This window comes from Panicum hallii, chromosome 2, assembly GCF_002211085.1.
Source record: "Panicum hallii strain FIL2 chromosome 2, PHallii_v3.1, whole genome shotgun sequence".
Classification (NCBI taxonomy): domain Eukaryota; kingdom Viridiplantae; phylum Streptophyta; class Magnoliopsida; order Poales; family Poaceae; genus Panicum; species Panicum hallii.
In genome coordinates this window covers 50,930,299-50,948,459 of record NC_038043.1, presented here as the reverse complement: position 1 = coordinate 50,948,459, position 18,161 = coordinate 50,930,299, and the positions used below count along the sequence as shown (strand labels likewise).

Here is an 18,161-nt window from a genome sequence, read left to right as displayed (position 1 = left end):
TCGCCAAGAGCACGATCGTCTACTGCGACAACGTCAGCGCCGTGTATCTCTCCACCAACCCCGTCCAGCATCAGCGGACAAAGCATGTGGAGATCGACCTACACTTCGTGCGCGACAGAGTTGCAGTCGGCGATGTTCGGGTCCTCCATGTCCCGACTGCCTCCCAGTTTGCTGACATCTTCACCAAGGGGCTGCCCTCCTCGACTTTCTCGGAGTTTCGATCCAGCCTCAACGTAGCCGGTGGCTAGTCGTGGCTGCGGGGGGGTATTTGCCCCTTATTCTCTCTTCTTGTCCAGTCTTGAACACCGCTGCGCCGGTTGTTCAGACTGCGGGGGGGTGTTGGAGTGTATTGTGCCCATGGGGCATTGTGGCCCATTGGGCCCATGTGTATTACAATACCTATACCCTGTTAGGGTTTGGATTGAATAGAATTTATCTCTCTTCTATAGTAGGAAAACTGAATTACTTCTGGAGATCACAATATCTTTTGAGCAAAACAAAAACTCCTATGAGGAATATGTACTCGCATGTTTCTTGTCGCGATGACTGAAGACAAGCCTGCTGAAATGCCACTCTTCCTCTGATATTGAAGTGTCCATTATTCACCATATTCACTATAACAATAATAAATACTTCCAAATATAACTCCTGATTGTTCATAGGTTGCCACAAGTGTGGCAGGCCAGTTTTTGTGTCCATCACAACTATACCAAAAATTGGCAAGAAATTGAGTCAACAACACTCTTCGGACCCCAATGAACAAAAAGTTTGGTATGCCAAATGCCTCGCAGCAAACCAAAACTAGCCATAGCCGGTCAATCTTTCCATTTCAAACGTATCTTTAGCGATTTCTTACAGTATAATTTGTGCCTCGAAAATATTCTGTTAAAATGTAGTTGAAAACGTTTCATTAGCAACAACTGAGAAGCGAAATAAAAGGCAGTCTAGCCTGTATGATGTAATGGTCAGACAAAGTTGCTGGATAAGTTTTAAGTTCCTCGAGGTTAATCATCCCGTAGTTGCAGACTCACTTCACTGTGGCACCAGGCTTAATAACAACATGCTGCAAGGCATTCAAGAATACTCTTTAGAAAATACAGTAACCGACAGAAACTCACTATTGTTGTGAAGACTGCCGTTTCCTTATGCACGCATCATGGAAATTACCTTAATCTGCGTCCGGTTGTATGTGTATGTCACATGTATGAGACCATCCATGGTCTGGATCACTGCAGGATATGAGAACTCCATACCACTGGTATCCTCCAATGTCATCACTTCGTTCCAAGAATCACCATCGTTCAAGGAGACCGCAAGTTTGAGTGTTCCTCTGGAGAAGGTGTTGTAGGCAAGCACCACTCTTCCATCCTTCATCTTTACTCCATCGATACCTTCAGGTTTCAAGTCTGGAGGTGTAAATAGAGAGGGAGCAAATATTCTTCAGAAATCCATGCGTATGTCTTAAAGGATCAGGGAACTTCACCAGAATTTGGGTTTGGAAGCTGAGTCCCTCGCACAAAACTCCATGTCACACCACCATCAAAGGAATCAGCCATACAGACGCGGCCTATTGTCTGAAATGATCGCAGTAGAACTCGAATAACCCCTTTTGCAGTACGGTAAGGAACTGGCTGGATCACCCCAAGTGGTTGTCCATCCAAATATATAGGGCCATACTTTCTCCATGTCCGCCCAGCATCTTGTGTAACCTTTGTTGATAGAGTTGTCGGAAGTCAGAGCCATTATGCAAGAAACACTGCTGTTAACTTCTATATCATTTCTCAAAGAAAGAACAGAGAAACATGTATGGGTACCTCAAGCCATGCACCCCAAGAGTTCCAGCTTTCAACTGATGATCCACATAGTAGGCGACCATCTTCAAGCAAGAAAGGCTGCATATGGAGATATTTTGATCGATCACTTTGTGTCTTTGTGCATAAAACATAGCATCTAAACAGAGGGGACAGCAAATTGCTTATTCTACTCTCAGTGTTAACTGTTTTTTGCACGAGGAAACTCCTGTGCTAAGAGCCTAAGATGTGAGTCAAAGAAAAAGATCACATATTTAGCCATGCCTTGTTCTTAATTGGACCAAGGATACCAGGTGGTAGCTGCTCTCTCTGTGACCAGGTTATGCCACCATCCAGCGATCTTTTCATAGCACCACTCCACCTGAACGAGTTATGTTAGCATCGTCAAAATTCGTATCTGTTTCTTTGGGTCAGCCAACTCTATGCGAAACAAGAGGCCAAATGTCATAAACAAATGTCCTACTTCTGGACTTCTTGACCAATCTTGTAGAAGAGAAGTAGCTCACGAGAGGGAAGCTGAAACATAACAGGATTCCACATAGGCACCCCAAATTGCTCATCAGCCACTACCGGAGGATGCCAGTGACCACCCTAAAAATGTAAGATTGTTAGTAAAAACTGATATCCTAGGTAAAAAAAGAAGACAAACATAAAAAAAAAATGAAGTATGCTGGATGAATTGAACCCACTCTATATCTCTGCAACCAGATTTTGACATCCGGAGCACCTTCCATGTATCCACCAAAATATGCCACCAAAAAATTGCCTTCATCAATCTGACGAGGTAACATTCATTTGTGGGCGATTCTCATATCCTCTTTAAAATGCTATTACAACCAGAGGCCATGTACCTGCCTGTACAATAGTGGAAGCATGACAGCTATTGAAAGGGGCACCCCTAGCAGGAAATGTGAATTCTTCCTTCAAAATGCTCCATCCAGTAATGTTGGTTATATTTTGGGTAATCTCTGCCAACCTCCATCCATTATCCACCTTTCTGTAATTCAGGCTACCCGGCACAACACAATGGTTAAAATCTGAAGCCTATTAAAACATAACCAACATGAAAACAGAAAATAGATGGCACAAAGCTGCCTCAGGCTGTTGAAAGTTCAAATGCAAATCAGAACTTACTCCTGAACACGTCTTGAATTTGCGGGGATCTCATGCAACAACCTAGAAGCCGATATGGTGAAGTCGAAAGGTTTTTTGCCAAGGTGGATCTTATGCGGTGAATGAAACTTGAAGAAAGCGTAGAAGAGCAGCATGCAGGATATAACATTCCATAGTAGTTGTAGCTTGTTGGTACCGTGGATGGTAAGCATTGCTTTACACACGTGTGTTCCTACAAAGTTGCATTGGATTAATGTCAGACAGCCGTATACAAGTGTAGTATATCAACCATTCAATTGCTTTTTTAAAGAACAAAAAACAGAATTTTACTTCAAGGCAGGAAGTTTAGAAGCAATTCTTTTTTTTTTTTTGGGGGGGGGGGGGGGGGCGTTCCATTATAACCATGCTAAAGAAGCAAATTTCACTTGCCTATGTATATCGAGAATTCCTTATTACCGACAGAGGAATCGGATGAAGAGTACTTTTCCTTATTACATTTAAAAAGGGGGGGGGGGGGCGAAAACTACAATAATAACCAATTTTAAGTACTATATATGTATATGTATATGTATATAGATGGAATTGTAAATATTTTTACCTGATTCGCTACATCCACGAATTTTGAAAGAACTAACTTAGTATAGTGCAGCCAGTAGCACTGATTAACTTGCGAAATTAGATGAACACCAATGTGCTACGGGGTAGAACCACGCAGCTAACCGAACCGATAAAATCTGGCAGCGCTAGAACCGTGCGCAGTACTGACTCCGATACGGCATGAAACCGAGCAAAACCCCCAAAATTCCCAACCCAGTGCAGAAATAAATGGGACGGATGAGAGGAGCACCTGCGGACCAGAGCAATCTCCGCCGGCGGCGTCCGGCTGCGGTGAGCCCGCGGTGGCGCTGTGGGCTGGTACTGCCGCCGCGGCCTGGCTGCCGCTAACAGTGGTAATGGCGTCAAAGAGTCAGGCGGTGGCCATCCTGAGCGCCGAGAGAGGTGGCCCTAGCGGCGGCCCTGTCTTTGCAGAGAGTATTTATTTAGGTGATGACAGAAAGAGCATGTGTGTTGGCCTGTCGGGCAATATTTAACACTCCCTCTTCGTTAAAAAAGGATATTTAACACTCCTGTAGGTGAAATCATGAAAACCTAAAGACCATGTTTACACGTTCTTGGAAATCTCAAGGGAAAAAAAAACAGATGCAGAAGAGATAGCAGAATAGAAACATATATTCTTTTCTGAGAGATAAATTTACAGTTCGCAAAGAAAACAATAGCTGCCATTTTCATATCTCAGAAATGAAGTCTCCTTTCCTTTGGGCTTGAATTCTTATGTGCCCGTGTGCCACTGCTTCATCTACTTGAAAGTTTCAGAACTCTTAAAATGGTTTCACGAACTATACAAAGAGGAGAGGAGGTATGCACTCGATATCTCCTCATTTTGAGGTGCCTCGAACCATCTAAATTTTCTGCTACCAATCATAGGCTTCTTCATCTGAAGTGAAATCGACTGTTTCTTCTGATTGAACGCAGATTCGTTACAGGGAGAGCGAGCGGTGCTTAGTATTGCATGCTTATATATGTGTATGTTGCAAGTCGAGCAGAAATGTTGCACTCACGTTGTCACAAAAGAAAGCTATATATGTGTATGTTGCAAGTCGCTTTGATACTCGTACAGGAAGACGAAACAGAACCTTATCTTTTGAACAGTAGGATCATTAGAAAAAAAAACATTAGCATGAATCACACGGAAAGCGAGGTGACCGAAGCCACTGCACCACTTATCCAACGTTTATTATAGCCAGTTTTCAAGATCTGAATTGGTACAAAGATCTCTCATGGGCGACACTAAGCAGTTGCACCATAAATTCCTAAGAGTAGTGCACCCCAGGAAACAGAACAACTACATCGACGGGGTTGGAATGCTTATTGATGGTCCGATGGGTGGCCGAACGATATGCTCAGAGAGCGGCGATGCACTCGATCTCAATCCTGGCGTTCAGAGGCAGCGCTGCCACTTGGTAGGTTGAGCGGGCAGGTGCAGGAGCTGGGAAGTCTGCAGGAACACAAATATCTTCAGAAAAGATAAAAGATTAAGGATATACTATATCCGGAGCTCTGAGGCCACTATTTGGTAATTTGCGCTCAGGCACTCTCACAGCTCCACAGTTTAAAGAATGGAATGGCACTAGGAAGGGCAACAGTAACTCAAAACTTACATTTGCCATAGATCTCGTTCACTTTCTTGAAATCCTGCAGATCAGCCAACCTGCAGGTACAAGAACAGAATCAGTCCTGAAGTGAAGATCACAATATTTTGAGAAAAACAGAAGTTCCATGTAAAGAATGTGTACTTACATGATTGTTGTCTTCACCACTGAAGCATAGCTAGCACCACTTGCTTTCAATATTTCACCCATGTTTTTCATAATCTGTATCAGAAGAGAGCGTGTTATAGCAGATACACTAGATGACTGTTTCTGAATGCAAACTTGCAAAGGCGGCTTATGGTCCTGCAGAATGTCATACAGGGTATTCCATTTATGCATTTATCATATACGGATTCAGTATCAAAGTTTTAGAATATTGCATATAGTTTAATATAGTGTGGGTGAAGGATGATAATTTTTTTTCAAAGAGAAGTCTGAAATGCATAGCAATGTTCTTTTTTTATACCAGATCAATATATGCTGTGAGCAACTCAGAAAATAAGCTGCAAACAATATGTAGAAATTCATAATTGGCACTCTGCTCCATCCAGATTTTGCAACACTAAAGAATCAAGTTTTTCACCTGCTCAGTTTGCTCCTCAACGTTTTCAGAGACAAACTTCCCGGTCTGAAAACAGAAAGGTATTCCACATTAGTTGTGCTGGTACCTACAACTAGCAAAGTGGCCAATACAAACCATGAAGAAAACCCAGCAAAATGATAGAACAAGAGACCAAAAGCAAACCTCAGGATTCAGGCCAAGAACTCCAGAAACAAACACAAGATTGTTTGCTTTGATGGCCTGGGAATAAGGGCCTAGTGCTGCTGGTGCCTTCTCTGTCTGAACAGCCTCCTTTAAAGCTAAACAGAAATTTTTGAAAAAAAAATGTCAATATAGCATGTGAAATGTCCAAAAAGTACTCTATTTTAGACTTCAGTCTTTAGAAAGAAGCAAATGCCCAGCAGAGTTGCCATGTATAGAAGAAACAACTAGTCTTGTTTATTGGTTCAGCAGTATAAACTCGCAAGTCATAACTCATAAACCATGTTAATCATGTTTGGGGTTTGTAGTTGTTCGTTAGCCCTTACTTTTAAGTTTCAAAAATGACAGATGAGTGACTTCTCTGCTTAACTGCATTTATTTGACTGAGCTAAGATATTTCAGGTGAATTTCCTCTAAGCCACTGTGAAACTTCATGGTTCTCAATGACATATAAGGATTTACAAATATTTTCGGTGACACAATGAAAACTTCATTGCATTTAGTGAGAGTAATTTCTGACATAGAGCCATGTATATCCCAAGTTCCTGACCAATACGAAGCCAAGAAACATATTTGTCTGGTTTGTTCTCAGCACTCCAGTAATCCTCTTGATAACAGAAAGTACGCCTCTCTGTTTTTCTTTCCTGTTGGAAAATAAAATTATTTATTTATGCCTATTGGCTACTGCTGCTGTTAGACGCACTGACCATCCAGCTGAATCAGCAATCTATAGCTTTTTTGTTGGCTAACGATGACTAAGATTGCACTTCAGTTTTATCTTTCTTTTTATGCCGAGAGAAAATGCTAACCAGCATTCAGCATTGCGTGTGTGTGTGCATATGTTGCTGTTTACAGCCATCGATTAGCAGCCCCTGCAGCCAAACTGCGGCAGCATTTCGACCAAGTTCGCATTACAAAACATGTTTCCCTATGTGAAGAGGTAACCAATACTTCGGTTGAGGGAAAATCACGAGCAATCCGCGCGTCTAAAGGCGACATTAACAAACCTCCGAAGAGGACTCTGGTACGCGAGGGGGGGGGGGGCAGCGGGAAGCGTACCGGCCGCGGAGGTCGAGAGGGATGCGGCGACGGGGCCGAAGCGGCGGCCGCGCGCCCCGGCGAAGGAGAGCGAGGAGGCGGCGGCGCCGAGCCTGGCGGGGACGGGCGCCGCGGCGGGGGAGGCGGCGGCGAACCTGGAGACGGCGGCGGCGCTCCACGCCATGGCTAGAACCCTACTACTACCACCAACCGCGAGCGAGCACGGGGCGAGGGGCGAGGCGTGAGGCTGGGTGCTGGGCCGCTGGCAAATTCGTCGCGAGATGATCACGAGGACCAGCCCGACTCCGTCTGCTGCTGCTACCAGTAGTGTGCCGAGCGCCGAGGCGTATATAGCAGTGCGATTGGCCGCTGTCGAGTAGATATTCGCCAGAGATAATAATGTTTTAAGATAAGTTAAAAATAAATAATAATATTTTAAGATAAGATAAAAATAAAATAGTCTAATATAAGATAAAAGTATTTTAAAATAATTTATTTGTCTGCAGAATTTATTTTATTCTGTAATATTTTATTTTATTTTGGAATAGACGTATGTGCGAGTGGAATGTGCTATGAATAGCTATTTCGGAATTAGCGGTGCTTGCTTGTTTATGTACGGAAAGGAATCCCCGCTTCCGGGTGACGCTTACGGAACGAGCCGTTCTAAATGGGTCTGGGCTGCTACTAAAATTGTTTTGTGGATCGGGCCGCGAGAAACAACAACACCGGTTCAAATGCGACTCCATCCGTGTGAATCATGTACATCTTTTAGAAAATTTTCTTCCCCACCCAAAATCCTAACATAACTCCTCCCCTACCACCTCCATTCGCGCCGTCACCGGCTTCAAGCCGCCGACCCACTGCAGTCCGCAGCTGGCCACGCGCTGCCCCTACGCCCTCGCCGCGCCACCATCCTCGAGCGCCGCCACTGGTCCCGCGCGGGCGCGCCGCCGCCGGCCCCGCTCTCCACAGCTCCTTCCCCTGCTCGGAGAAAAAAATATGGCAATCCATTTTGAAAAAGAAAATGTTGATCTGGGTTTTAATAAATGTTGAATCTATTCTCTTAAGATGTTGAAATAGTTTGTAATAAATATTGAATTTAGTATTTTTTTTCAGCATGTTGATGTATGTGTTTCTGAAAAATATTGAATCTACTATTTTTAAATATTGATTATCTTTTATAAAATGTTGAATTTATTTTTTTTGAAATGTTGAATTCAAATCTTTAATTTTGGGCCCGCCGCACTATTTCTGTTATTACTCGGCTTTAGTGGGCTTTATATACGTATGGCTTATATACCTTCAGGAAGTTATATAGGGATCCCTCTCTATCCGTACATCAAGATATACTAATAGAAAGAATAGAATAAAAAATACTTAACATTTATATTGAAATGCTTCACTTATATGCATAGAATATTTAGATTAGAATATAAGGCTCATACTTATTTATGTATATAGTTATTTTTATCCTTTTATCATAAATTTTATGGTTATAAAATCCAATTCAGTACTCACTACGAGCTTATATTAATAACCAGTCTTCTTTTTTTATATGTCTACGAACATCTTAGACTTCTGTTGTCTCCACAGATAGTTCCACACAAAGGAAATATTTTTCTTCGACCAAAGAGTTCTATATGATCGCCAAACATGGCATAAACATGAATTACCGAAAAATTTCTTCTATAAACTTCTTCTATAGGATCCTTAGTATATAAACTGCATTTCACAATCAGTCCAGTGAAAATAGGAAAATTAAGGCTTACATATGGTTTTCACTTTCAGGAACCCCGAACTCTTAAATAAAAAAAGAAAAGATTACATTACAACAGATATATCATAATAGAGTTTTGTAAGTATTATTCAGGGATAAAGTGCTATGCTACTACTAAGAATTTAGTGGCTAGAGATTTGGAGGTCTCTCTGCTTCTGCTTCTGGAGCTTCAGGGTTGTCCTCCGATGATCCTACCCTGTGCAATAACACCTCCTTTTTTACAATGCTGCAGAAAGTACCTTTTTTCTCTGTTGATCTTTATCGTTAAGATATGTCCCAAACTATTACTGCATGGTTCGAGCTGCTTCAAAAAGAAATTCTTAAACTGCACATGGATTCAAACTTTTACACGCCACAAATTTCTAATGCGGCTATACAAGACGGTCGCTTTATCGCATACTATTTAATTTATTTATTGCTACTATTTTCCAGTTTTTATGTTGTGAATGATGCAGTAAATTTTTATTTTGTTAGGATAGATATTTCACGCGTAAATTATTGGTATTCTTATCAATATTAAAGTATTATAAGATTGATCATGACTAGTCATCTGGAGAGTCATCCATTCTATCATCTATTATTGGAAAATCAAATTTTTCATCAAACTCTTTCTTTATATTTTTAAACTTTTCTTCACTTTCTTGTTTTAGCATTTATAATTTAAGTTTTCATTTCTTCTTTTAATTTATTTATAGTTCGCTCTTTTATTTCTCTTTTCCATTGTGGGGATATATTTTTAAAGCTTTTTATTATCTTTCAGTCTAGATATTAACTATTTAGAGGATCAATTTCCTTTATAGTTTTTTATATTTTTGGAATATCTAGATAGTCTGCAAAATGGAATTGATCCTCTATATAGTGAATATCTAGACTAAAATATAATAGAAAACTTAAAAATATATCCCCATAATAGAAAAAAGAAATAAAAGAGAAAATTATAAATGAATTAATATAAAAAATAAAAAATAATATTATAAATGATCTAAAACAAGAAATCAAAGAAAAATTTAAAAATATATAAAAATTTTGATAAAAATTTTGATTTTCTAATAATAGATGACAAAGTGGAAGACTCTAGAGATAACAAAATAGATATTCGCGACCAGATATAAAAGTTAAAAATCCTTAATATTGATAAAATTATAAATAATTCAAGTGTGGAAGATCTATCCTAGCAAAATCAAAAATTTACGGTCTCATTCACAATATGAAAATGAAAATAGTAGCAATAAAAATATAAAATAATATGTGATAAAGTCAAGAATAGCTGAATTATTAGGATCATATAACCGCAGTCAAACTTGTATCATCTAAAAGTTTGAATCCATGAGTAGTTCAAAAAATCTATTTAGAAGCAGCTCGAACCATGCAATAATAGTTTAGGTCACGGTGGAAAAGATAAAAATCAACGAAGAAACAATACTATATGCATCGCTATAAAAGAAGGCGATATTGCATAGAGCAGAATTATTTAAGGATAACCCAGAAGATCCAGAATCAGATAGAAATTTAAGCTATCTAGAGAAAAAAGATTGCTTATTAATACAAGTTTATAATAAATATATTGAGTATCGAGTAGAATTTTACAATCATTAAATTCACCGGCTGTCGATTTGGTGTCACCAACTCGAAAGATCCTACGCAACTTGTAAAAATATCCAGTTTTAAAGCATATAAAATAAAATCTTCTATAATCACAAGAGTACAAAAGGTAATCCTATACATAAATAAATACGAGCCATATATTCTAATCTAAATATTCATATCTCTCCCACTCCTCTCTCTCTCTCTCACACACAGGGATGAGTACACAAGTGAGTTCCACAGTGCAGATGGAACATAAAAAATTCAAACATTGCACGGTTCAGAAAAAACAAATTTAAAATCTATGAAAACACCAAGCACTGCACATCCAAGAAACCTTGAAACATTCAGGAAGGGCTGGAATAGTCTTGAAACATTCAGGAAGGGCTGGAATAGCTTAACCATTTAGCCTGCTAGCCAACAGACGGTAGTACCATCCAAGCTAATAAGTAAAATACACGTCCGGATCTTAAATTTAGCTTGGGGGTATCATCTAAGTCCTTAAAATTTTAAAATATATATTCAGATTCTTAAACTTGCTAATCGTATACCATGAGATGTAAATCACAGTTGCTAAAACTAAATTAAAAATTATATAATTTATTTAAATATAAAAATTATATACAAAACATATACATGCAAAAAAATTCTAATAAATTTACTTATATAAATATGTTCAGATATAAAATATCTATATAAAAAATTTGTACGAAAGTAAAACTCATGACAAATTGTAAAAATATAGAAAAAATTGGAGGACAAAATTTTAAAACAAAATTATGCATAAAATTACGAAAATTATAAGAGTTAAGCTCAAACTTTTAAAAGTAAAATTTAAGTTCATGTCAGCATAAATATTTCCACTTTATGATTTTAAAATAGTAACTTTAACTTCATGTGATATAGTGACATAAGTTTATAGATCTAAATGTACATTTTGTGAACTTTACCACGTGACATAATTAGTAAATTTGTGGATCTAAATATGCATTTTGTGCATTTTGAGAACTTTGCCACGTGACATAATTAGTAATAATTAGTAAGTTAGTAAGTTTGTGGATCTAAATGTGCATCTAATATGCATTTTGAGAGAGTTTGAGAACAACGTGACATACAAGTTCATCTAATGTGGATCTACAAGCCAAGCCAAGTTAGTCGAGTTCGAGAACCGACCGTATATTTTACTCCAAGCTTATTAACGTACGCGCAACGCGCCCAGGGACTGACAAGCTACCTACCTAAGCCTAATGCAGGCACACGACGACGCAGGAGATGTCGTCCTTGCTGCCCCGGCGCACTGCCTCATCGACGAGCCGCACCGCCGCCTTGCGGGCGTCCCCGTTCTCCCTGCCGGCCTCGTCCACCGCCTCCTGGTTCGACATCACCTTCCACAGCCCGTCGCTGGCCAGCACCACGAGCTCCGAGCCGTCGCCGACGTCCTCGATGCACACGTCCGGGTCCGAGCTGATGTGCTCCTTGAGCGACCGGTCCCCGAACGCGCGCGACATGGCCAGCTGGGCGTCCACGCGGGGCACGTCTCCTGCAAGCACGCACAGGTTGATTATATTACATCATCGACGACGACGACGACGACGACCTCACCGGACCATCGACGATCGTGCACTTGAGGGCTGAGGTGTACCATGGATCTCGGTGATGAAGCCGCCGCGGCTCTCGATGGCGCTCTGCTCCCGGAGCGGCTCGTGGTCCACGGACAGCTGCCTGGCCGCGCCGCCGTTGTCGCGCAGCACGGCGCGGGAGTCGCCCACGTTGGCTACCACCAGCTTCTCGCCGTTGATCAGGATCACCGTCACCGCCGTCGACCCGCCGCGCCGCCGCCTGCCCTTGCCCTTGCCCTCGTCGTCGTCCGCCTTCTTCATCTTGAGCACCTTCCGATCCGTCCGGTGGTACGCGCGCCGGATCGCCTCCATCGGGTCCGTCCAGAAGTCGAAGTCCGGCTGCCGGCGCGCGGCGCGCCACGGGCATGCCCAGGCGCACGCGCGTCACAGCGACACGAAATGAGCCGTACATATGTGTTGTGTTGATGTGTACGTATGTAGCAAATCATGCGTTTTACCTCGTTGAGGATGTTGTCGAAGAGGTGCTCGCGGAGGTAGGTGGCGACGTCGGCGCCGGAGTGGCCGTCAAAGACGGCGAATAGGCCGACCTCGTTGCCGTCATCGAGCAGCCGGAACTCGGCGACGTGGCGGTCCTCCATGCCGTGCGGCATCCGGCCCTGCACCAGGTGGAACCCGTACGTCACCTTGCGCCGCCCCGACGACGCCCTGGCCTGGCTCTTGCCTCTCCCCGTCTCGCGCACCGCCTGCGCCTGCGCCGCCTGGTCGCCACCGCTCTCCTCCTCTCCGACCTGGCAACAGGAGAACACTCACAGAGCGTATCGCCTCACCTTGCAAAAGTTGGATCTTACCTTGAGTTGCTGCAGGGACGCCATAGATAGGTCGCCGATCAGCTTGATCGAGCTCGCCCGAGTTCTTCACGCTCGCCGGTGCTGCTGGAACATCTGCTGCGCTGGTTTACCTCGCCGTCTCTCCTATTTATTTATACAGAGGCGCCGCTGGAGCTGCGAGTGTCGTGGGGCGGCGCCGGACGACACGTACGTGCTCCGCCGCGGTCGTGGAGGCGCCTCGTCGGAGCACCTGGCGGCCAGCCTCGTGAAGTGGCTTGGGGCTGGGCGGTCGCTCGCTGTCCACACGCTCATGGGCATGGGTTGCGAGTTGCGGCATGCATTACAGGGGAGAAAAGAAAGAGGAAGAAAGCTTTTTTCTGAACTCTGGCCCAGAACGCTTTTTCAAAACCTGAATCCGACCTTTCTATCGGAATTGTTGAGAATTAAACTGAAGCCAAGAGTTTAGCTTGAGGCAAAACTTCAACGCGCGTCAGGTTGCGCACTCGCGCGAACGCGAGGCACGTGAAGCAGCTCGCCGGATAAGAAGAGGAAAGCACTGATGACCAGCGGTGCATCAAACTTGGGCATTTCAATGACACGAGAAAGAGGACAAGTTCCAACGGGACCAGCATGGACAGAACTCAACAAGCCGACAATGTTGTATCCTCACACTGACACTGTAGTTTCATATGAAATCATCGGTGATAGGAACATAAAAAACTGTTAAGCATGTTGCTTTTACAGGTGAGATTCTCCCTCCTACATGAGCAGGCACAAATTCAGAGAACAAGCACAGCAACAGCAGAGCCTTCACAGCACTACAGTACAATTGAAATCTCCAGCAGTCCAGACCGGTCCAGCCGCAAGCTGAAGGCTCACACCATTTAACTGGGCCGAAGAACCACATGCTGCAAAAGTGCAAATTGTTGAGTAGACTCGTAACGAGGAGGGCAACAACTGACCAAAAGCACTTGCTCATCGGGGAAGCTTTGCTACCTTGATCCGTGTCCGGTTGAATGTGTAGGTGACGTGTACGAGCTCGTCCATGGTCTGGATCGCTGCAGGATACGAGAACTCCACGCCTTCGGTGTTTTCCAGCGTCAACACCTCGGCCCATGAGATGCCGTCGTCCGAGGAGACTGCGACTTTGAGGGTGCCTCTGGAGACAGTGTTGTAGGCGAGCGCAATTCTCCCATCCTTCATCTTGATCCCATCGATTCCTACGATTGTAGAGTTTATCAGATGAGCAAGGAGTGATATCATATATTTTTTCCCCCAAATATATGACTGCAGAGCATTTGAACGGCGCATATGCAAAGAGCCTGCTAAGTTACTTCAGCATACCAGAATTGGGGTTTGGAAGCTCAGTCTTGCGCGCATAACCCCACGTTAATCCTCCATCACTGGAATCAGCAATGCATACCCGACCAATGGTTTGATAAGACCTCAGCAGCATACGAATAGTCCCATTGGTGGTCTGGTAGGGGACAGGTTGAATCACTCCAAGCTTCTCACCTTCGACATATATAGGACCGTATTTTCTCCATGTCTGGCCAGCATCTTCTGTGACCTACATTGTTCAGACAAGTTGCTAGAACCACAATACATAACCTAAAGAATGCTTATTTTCATTCATTCTGTATATTATGTGTTGAAAATAAGATCAATTGCATACCTCAAGCCATGCACCCCATGAGTTCCAGCTTTCAACAGATGACCCACATAGTAAGCGCCCGTCATCAAGCAAAAAGGGCTGCACTAAAGAGTAAATTTGCTCAATAACTTTTGGGAAGCACGAATTCTTAAGTTGACAAAAAGGGTAAAGTATTACTGTTTGAGAATGGCTTTCTTGCCAGATATGCAATACATAGTCTTTCACAAGAGCTAGCTTTGGTTATGCAGCTCTCAATTCATGCAAGCTTCTGCCTAATCCCAAAGTCTGTTCTTACTTTGTAATATGTAATGTTATGTATGATGAACAAGAGAGGGCAAGTCTATACATACCTTGTTCTTAATGGGGCCAAGAATACCAGGTGGTAACTGCTCTCTCTCTGACCAGGACATGCCACCATTGAGCGATCTTTTCATGGCACCACTCCAACTGAACAAGTTATGTCCAGAATTAGATCATAACACGTATTGTCATAACTTTTGTTATATTTTCTGTTCCTCAATTTATTTTTGGTTCGTTTTCAACATTGTATTGGAAGATTTGAGGGAACAAAACAGAGTTCTTACTTCTGGGGGTGTTCACCAATCTTGTAGAAGAGAAGCAACTCACGAGAGGGGAGCTGAAATAAAACGGGATTCCACATTGCCGTCGCATTTTCTTCATCAGCTACTACTGGAGGATGCCAGTAGCCATCCTAGAGACAAACGAAGCGTTCTAGCAAGTATTAATGTCCAAGGGGCACTTTATCTCTAAGGAAAAGAGAATGTTCATTCCTACAGTAGTGAACGTACACTGTATCTCTGTGTCCAGATTTTGACATCAGGAGCACCCTCTATGGATCCACCAAAATATGAGATCAAAAAATTGTCCTTTTCAATCTACAATAACAAAACCACATATAATCAATTCCAATTATCTTTCCCGAAATATCCTTCAAAAAGAAGATATACCTCTACAATTGTGGAAGCATGGCAGTTATTGAAAGGGCGACCAACTGCTGGAAATGTGAACTCCTCCTTCACAATGCTCCAACCGGAAGTTGCATTTGTCGAAGTGGTGTTGATGCTATATGTGCCATGTTCAATCTGTTGCCCTGGCTTGCTATTACTCAGGTTAGTGGCATGCTTTGAGGACAAATTCCGGTTCCTATTTCAAGATAGCAACTATTAATCTGAAATGTACTACTTGAATCCTTATTAAGCCTATAAAGGGCTGCATGTTTAGTCTTACTCATGAGTTGATGTAATTTCATCTGATGAGCCTGAGGATGCTACGATAGAGCTGAGGTACTTGCTGAAAAAAGTCCTGAACGGCGAATCAGAAGCTACAAGGACCACGGAGAACAGCATCACACAAGCTGTTATCTTCCATTTGTGTTGCTTGCTCAAACTGCAGATGGTGGGTATTGCCATCTGCAGCGAATACCACAAACCATTAACACTTAACATTACTCAGATAACAGCTGCAGTGAACTGAAATGCACAAAATATAGTCCATCTCATGTAGATGATTGTAGACTGCTTAATGAAAATTGCAAGCAACAAAGCTTCTAAACAACTTTCATTTGATCTAAGGAACTATTCGTAAGACCTTCAGAAAGCAGGCATTTGCATCTGGGGAGCCAAGCATATTATGCAGCAGAAGCCATTGTAGGCATCCAGATTTGTACTACGAAAACATGCCACGGTACTCTGACTTGGCTCTCGTCTCACGCGACCATATATCCATATCTTGTACTAAAATAACAAAAGGACATGCAGCACTGCGTATGCATCCTTGTTTTTTCGAAAGGACGGTTTGCCATAAGTTTTATCAGAAGAAGAACAAGGAAACAGAATGAACATAAGGACGGTTCAAAGCCCCCCAAAACGAAACACACCCCAAACGAACTGCGTCTGCATCCTATGTGCGCACGAACTAGGCACTACATGCTTATTTTACTCTGCCAAACACACAACTCATAGATAGCAAAGCATGCCGGTGAGATTACTTTCTTGCTCACTTAATCGCCCTTTCGAGCCACTCCAATTAACTCCTAATCGTATTGAACGCTGCGCATCCACCCTTCCGGGCTAGTAATCAACAGCTCCTTCCTACCCAGCGAAACAAATGTTGGCAAAGCCACGAGAAGAATCGAAAACTAGATGGCAAACGCGACCTTGGTTGAGCGCTAGCAAGAATCGGAAGACGACGAACTCACCAGTCACCAGCGAAGCGGGCGGGCAAGCGAGCGGCGAGACCTGGACCGGCGCCTGCGCAAGTGCAAGGGCTGATCGGAACGCCGTGGGAGGAGAGCTCAAGGGAGCTGTTGACCCCGACCGCATCTGGTTCTGTCCGCTGCCGCGGCGGCGGCGGCGGCCGGATGCTAGCTCATCACGGCGTGTGCTCTCGTCTTTTTCTATTCCAATCCCCCACACTCTCAGGCTGTCTCCAGCGGTATGCTCTAAAAGGGTCTGTTCCCTATTATAGAGCATACTGTACCTCCTCTACCGCTCCATCGGTACACTCTATAGCATACGGTAAAATGGAGGACGCGCTCTGCGTCCCGCACAGAGGCGGGCACGACTGGCGTCCTCCATCCCGAGCAGCGCACGACGAGCGCGGGAAGGGGAAACGGGGCGGCGCGGGGAGGGGAAACGGGGCGCGGGAGGGGCGGCGCGCGGGGTGGCGGGGCGCGGCAGGGGCGGCGGGCGGCGCTGCGGGGCGCGAGGCGGGGCGCGGCAGGGGCGGCGGCCGGCGGGGCGTGGGAGGGGAGTTGCGGGGCGCGGCAGGCCGGCGGGGCGGCGGCTGGGCAGGGGCGGCGCGGGCGGCGGCTGGGCAGGGGCGGCGCGGGCGGCGGGGCGCGGGGCAGGGGCGGCGCGGAGCAGGGGCGGCGCGGGGAGGGGAGCAGGGGCGGCGGGGCGGCCGGGCAGGGGCGGCGCGGGGCAGGGGCGGCGCGGAGGAGGGGGCGGCCGCGGAGGAGGGAGGAGGGAGGAGGAGGCGGGCGCGGAGGAGGGAGGAGGGAGGAGGGGAGGAGGGAGGAGGGAGGAGGGAGGAGGAGGCGGGCGCGGAGGAGGGAGGAGGCGGCGGGCGCGGGAGGCGGGGGCGGGCGCGGGCGGCGGAGCGGGAGGCGGGTGCGGGCGCGGGCGGCCGGGCAGGGGCGGCGCGGGGCAGGGGCGGCGCGGAGGAGGGGGCGGCCGCGGAGGAGGGAGGAGGGAGGAGGGAGGAGGCGGCGGGCGCGGAGGAGGGAGGAGGGAGGAGGGAGGAGGAGGCGGGCGCGGAGGAGGGAGGAGGGAGGAGGCGGCGGGCGCGGAGGAGGGAGGAGGCGGCGGGCGCGGGAGGCGGGGGCGGGCGCGGGCGGCGGAGCGGGAGGCGGGCGCGGGCGCGGGCGGCGGAGCGGAGGGGCGCGGGCGGGCGGCGGGGCAGGGCGCGGGCGGAGGGGCAGGGCGGGCGGCGGGGCGCGGACGGCGGAGCGGAGGGGCGCGGGCGGTTGCGGGTGGGGAAAGGGTAGTTGGAAGAATGGATAAAAAATTGAGATCGTGGGGTATAGAAGATGGAAATAGAGGATGTTGTTGGAGTTAAATGTGGTATAGAGAATGGAGTTGATATGGAGGATGGATATAGAGGATGAGATTTAGGGGATATTGCTGCGGTCTTTCGCCTTTGACTTCCTCCAAGCTCCAACGTGCCGACGACGACAGAATAGACGAGGCTGGGCCCTCGCGGGCCTCCGATCCGATATTGCGTAGGGCTTACGGCCCATAAAGTGACTTTTTTCTTGACATGAAGTGTTTTGTAACTTGAAAG

At 45.3% G+C, this 18,161-nt stretch overlaps 4 protein-coding genes across 6 annotated transcripts; all 4 read right to left on the bottom strand.

The window, feature by feature from the left end:
- Nucleotides 1-573: 573 nt before the first annotated feature.
- Nucleotides 574-3,963, bottom strand: LOC112881922. 2 transcript variants are annotated; one of them, XM_025946852.1, is made up of 10 exons: nt 3,772-3,963; nt 2,946-3,156; nt 2,667-2,820; nt 2,501-2,587; nt 2,275-2,402; nt 2,076-2,172; nt 1,815-1,892; nt 1,484-1,709; nt 1,168-1,391; nt 574-1,063 (listed from the first exon to the last, which is right to left on the bottom strand). In XM_025946852.1, the coding sequence occupies exons 2-10, from the start codon at nt 3,134-3,136 to the stop codon at nt 1,028-1,030; spliced, it is 1,221 nt and encodes a 406-aa protein (XP_025802637.1). In that variant the 5' UTR covers nt 3,137-3,156; nt 3,772-3,963; the 3' UTR covers nt 574-1,027. The 2 variants fall into 2 exon arrangements, with proteins under 2 accessions (XP_025802637.1, XP_025802638.1); XM_025946853.1 differs by having other exon boundaries at nt 2,667-2,808.
- Nucleotides 3,964-4,642: 679 nt separating this feature from the next.
- Nucleotides 4,643-7,261, bottom strand: LOC112881449 (reactive Intermediate Deaminase A, chloroplastic). Its single transcript, XM_025946134.1, has 6 exons — nt 6,957-7,261; nt 5,880-5,995; nt 5,718-5,762; nt 5,283-5,356; nt 5,144-5,193; nt 4,643-4,980 (listed from the first exon to the last, which is right to left on the bottom strand). Exons 1-6 carry the CDS (start codon nt 7,117-7,119, stop codon nt 4,886-4,888), a joined length of 543 nt encoding a protein of 180 aa, XP_025801919.1. The 5' UTR covers nt 7,120-7,261; the 3' UTR covers nt 4,643-4,885.
- Nucleotides 7,262-11,518: 4,257 nt separating this feature from the next.
- LOC112881448 (probable protein phosphatase 2C 58) lies at nt 11,519-12,821 on the bottom strand. Its single transcript, XM_025946133.1, has 4 exons — nt 12,725-12,821; nt 12,374-12,664; nt 11,939-12,254; nt 11,519-11,836 (listed from the first exon to the last, which is right to left on the bottom strand). Exons 1-4 carry the CDS (start codon nt 12,746-12,748, stop codon nt 11,541-11,543), a joined length of 927 nt encoding a protein of 308 aa, XP_025801918.1. The 5' UTR covers nt 12,749-12,821; the 3' UTR covers nt 11,519-11,540.
- Nucleotides 12,822-13,350: 529 nt separating this feature from the next.
- LOC112883133 lies at nt 13,351-17,045 on the bottom strand. Of its 2 annotated transcripts, none has more exons than XM_025948374.1 (10): nt 16,576-17,045; nt 15,606-15,699; nt 15,326-15,521; nt 15,167-15,253; nt 14,942-15,069; nt 14,708-14,804; nt 14,379-14,456; nt 14,048-14,273; nt 13,700-13,923; nt 13,351-13,611 (listed from the first exon to the last, which is right to left on the bottom strand). In XM_025948374.1, the coding sequence occupies exons 1-10, from the start codon at nt 16,847-16,849 to the stop codon at nt 13,588-13,590; spliced, it is 1,428 nt and encodes a 475-aa protein (XP_025804159.1). In that variant the 5' UTR covers nt 16,850-17,045; the 3' UTR covers nt 13,351-13,587. The 2 variants fall into 2 exon arrangements, with proteins under 2 accessions (XP_025804159.1, XP_025804160.1); XM_025948375.1 differs by having other exon boundaries at nt 15,606-15,787; nt 16,576-17,042.
- Between the last annotated feature and the right edge of the window lie 1,116 nt (nt 17,046-18,161).

What these genes read in the sequence shown, in the direction of transcription:
- LOC112883133 (XM_025948374.1), bottom strand. Translation starts at nt 16,849, where the DNA reads ATGCTCTATAATAGGGAACAGACCCTTTTAGAGCATACCGCTGGAGAC. An exon ending in TCTGGACACAGAGATACAGT is followed by an intron (nt 15,070 to 15,166) that starts GTACGTTCACTA and finishes GTTTGTCTCTAG; the next exon opens with GATGGCTACTGGCATCCTCC. An exon ending in TCAACCGGACACGGATCAAG is followed by an intron (nt 13,612 to 13,699) that starts GTAGCAAAGCTT and finishes GCACTTTTGCAG; the next exon opens with CATGTGGTTCTTCGGCCCAG.
- LOC112881449 (XM_025946134.1), bottom strand. Translation starts at nt 7,119, where the DNA reads ATGGCGTGGAGCGCCGCCGCCGTCTCCAGGTTCGCCGCCGCCTCCCCC. An exon ending in TTCTTGGCCTGAATCCTGAG is followed by an intron (nt 5,763 to 5,879) that starts GTTTGCTTTTGG and finishes TTCTGTTTTCAG; the next exon opens with ACCGGGAAGTTTGTCTCTGA. An exon ending in GTGGTGAAGACAACAATCAT is followed by an intron (nt 5,194 to 5,282) that starts GTAAGTACACAT and finishes TTGTACCTGCAG; the next exon opens with GTTGGCTGATCTGCAGGATT.
- LOC112881448 (XM_025946133.1), bottom strand. Translation starts at nt 12,748, where the DNA reads ATGGCGTCCCTGCAGCAACTCAAG. An exon ending in CGTCCCTGCAGCAACTCAAG is followed by an intron (nt 12,665 to 12,724) that starts GTAAGATCCAAC and finishes TCCTGTTGCCAG; the next exon opens with GTCGGAGAGGAGGAGAGCGG. An exon ending in CTTCATCACCGAGATCCATG is followed by an intron (nt 11,837 to 11,938) that starts GTACACCTCAGC and finishes GCGTGCTTGCAG; the next exon opens with GAGACGTGCCCCGCGTGGAC.
- LOC112881922 (XM_025946852.1), bottom strand. Translation starts at nt 3,136, where the DNA reads ATGCTTACCATCCACGGTACCAACAAGCTACAACTACTATGGAATGTT. An exon ending in TCTGGTTGCAGAGATATAGA is followed by an intron (nt 2,403 to 2,500) that starts GTGGGTTCAATT and finishes TTACATTTTTAG; the next exon opens with GGTGGTCACTGGCATCCTCC. An exon ending in ACAACCGGACGCAGATTAAG is followed by an intron (nt 1,064 to 1,167) that starts GTAATTTCCATG and finishes AATGCCTTGCAG; the next exon opens with CATGTTGTTATTAAGCCTGG.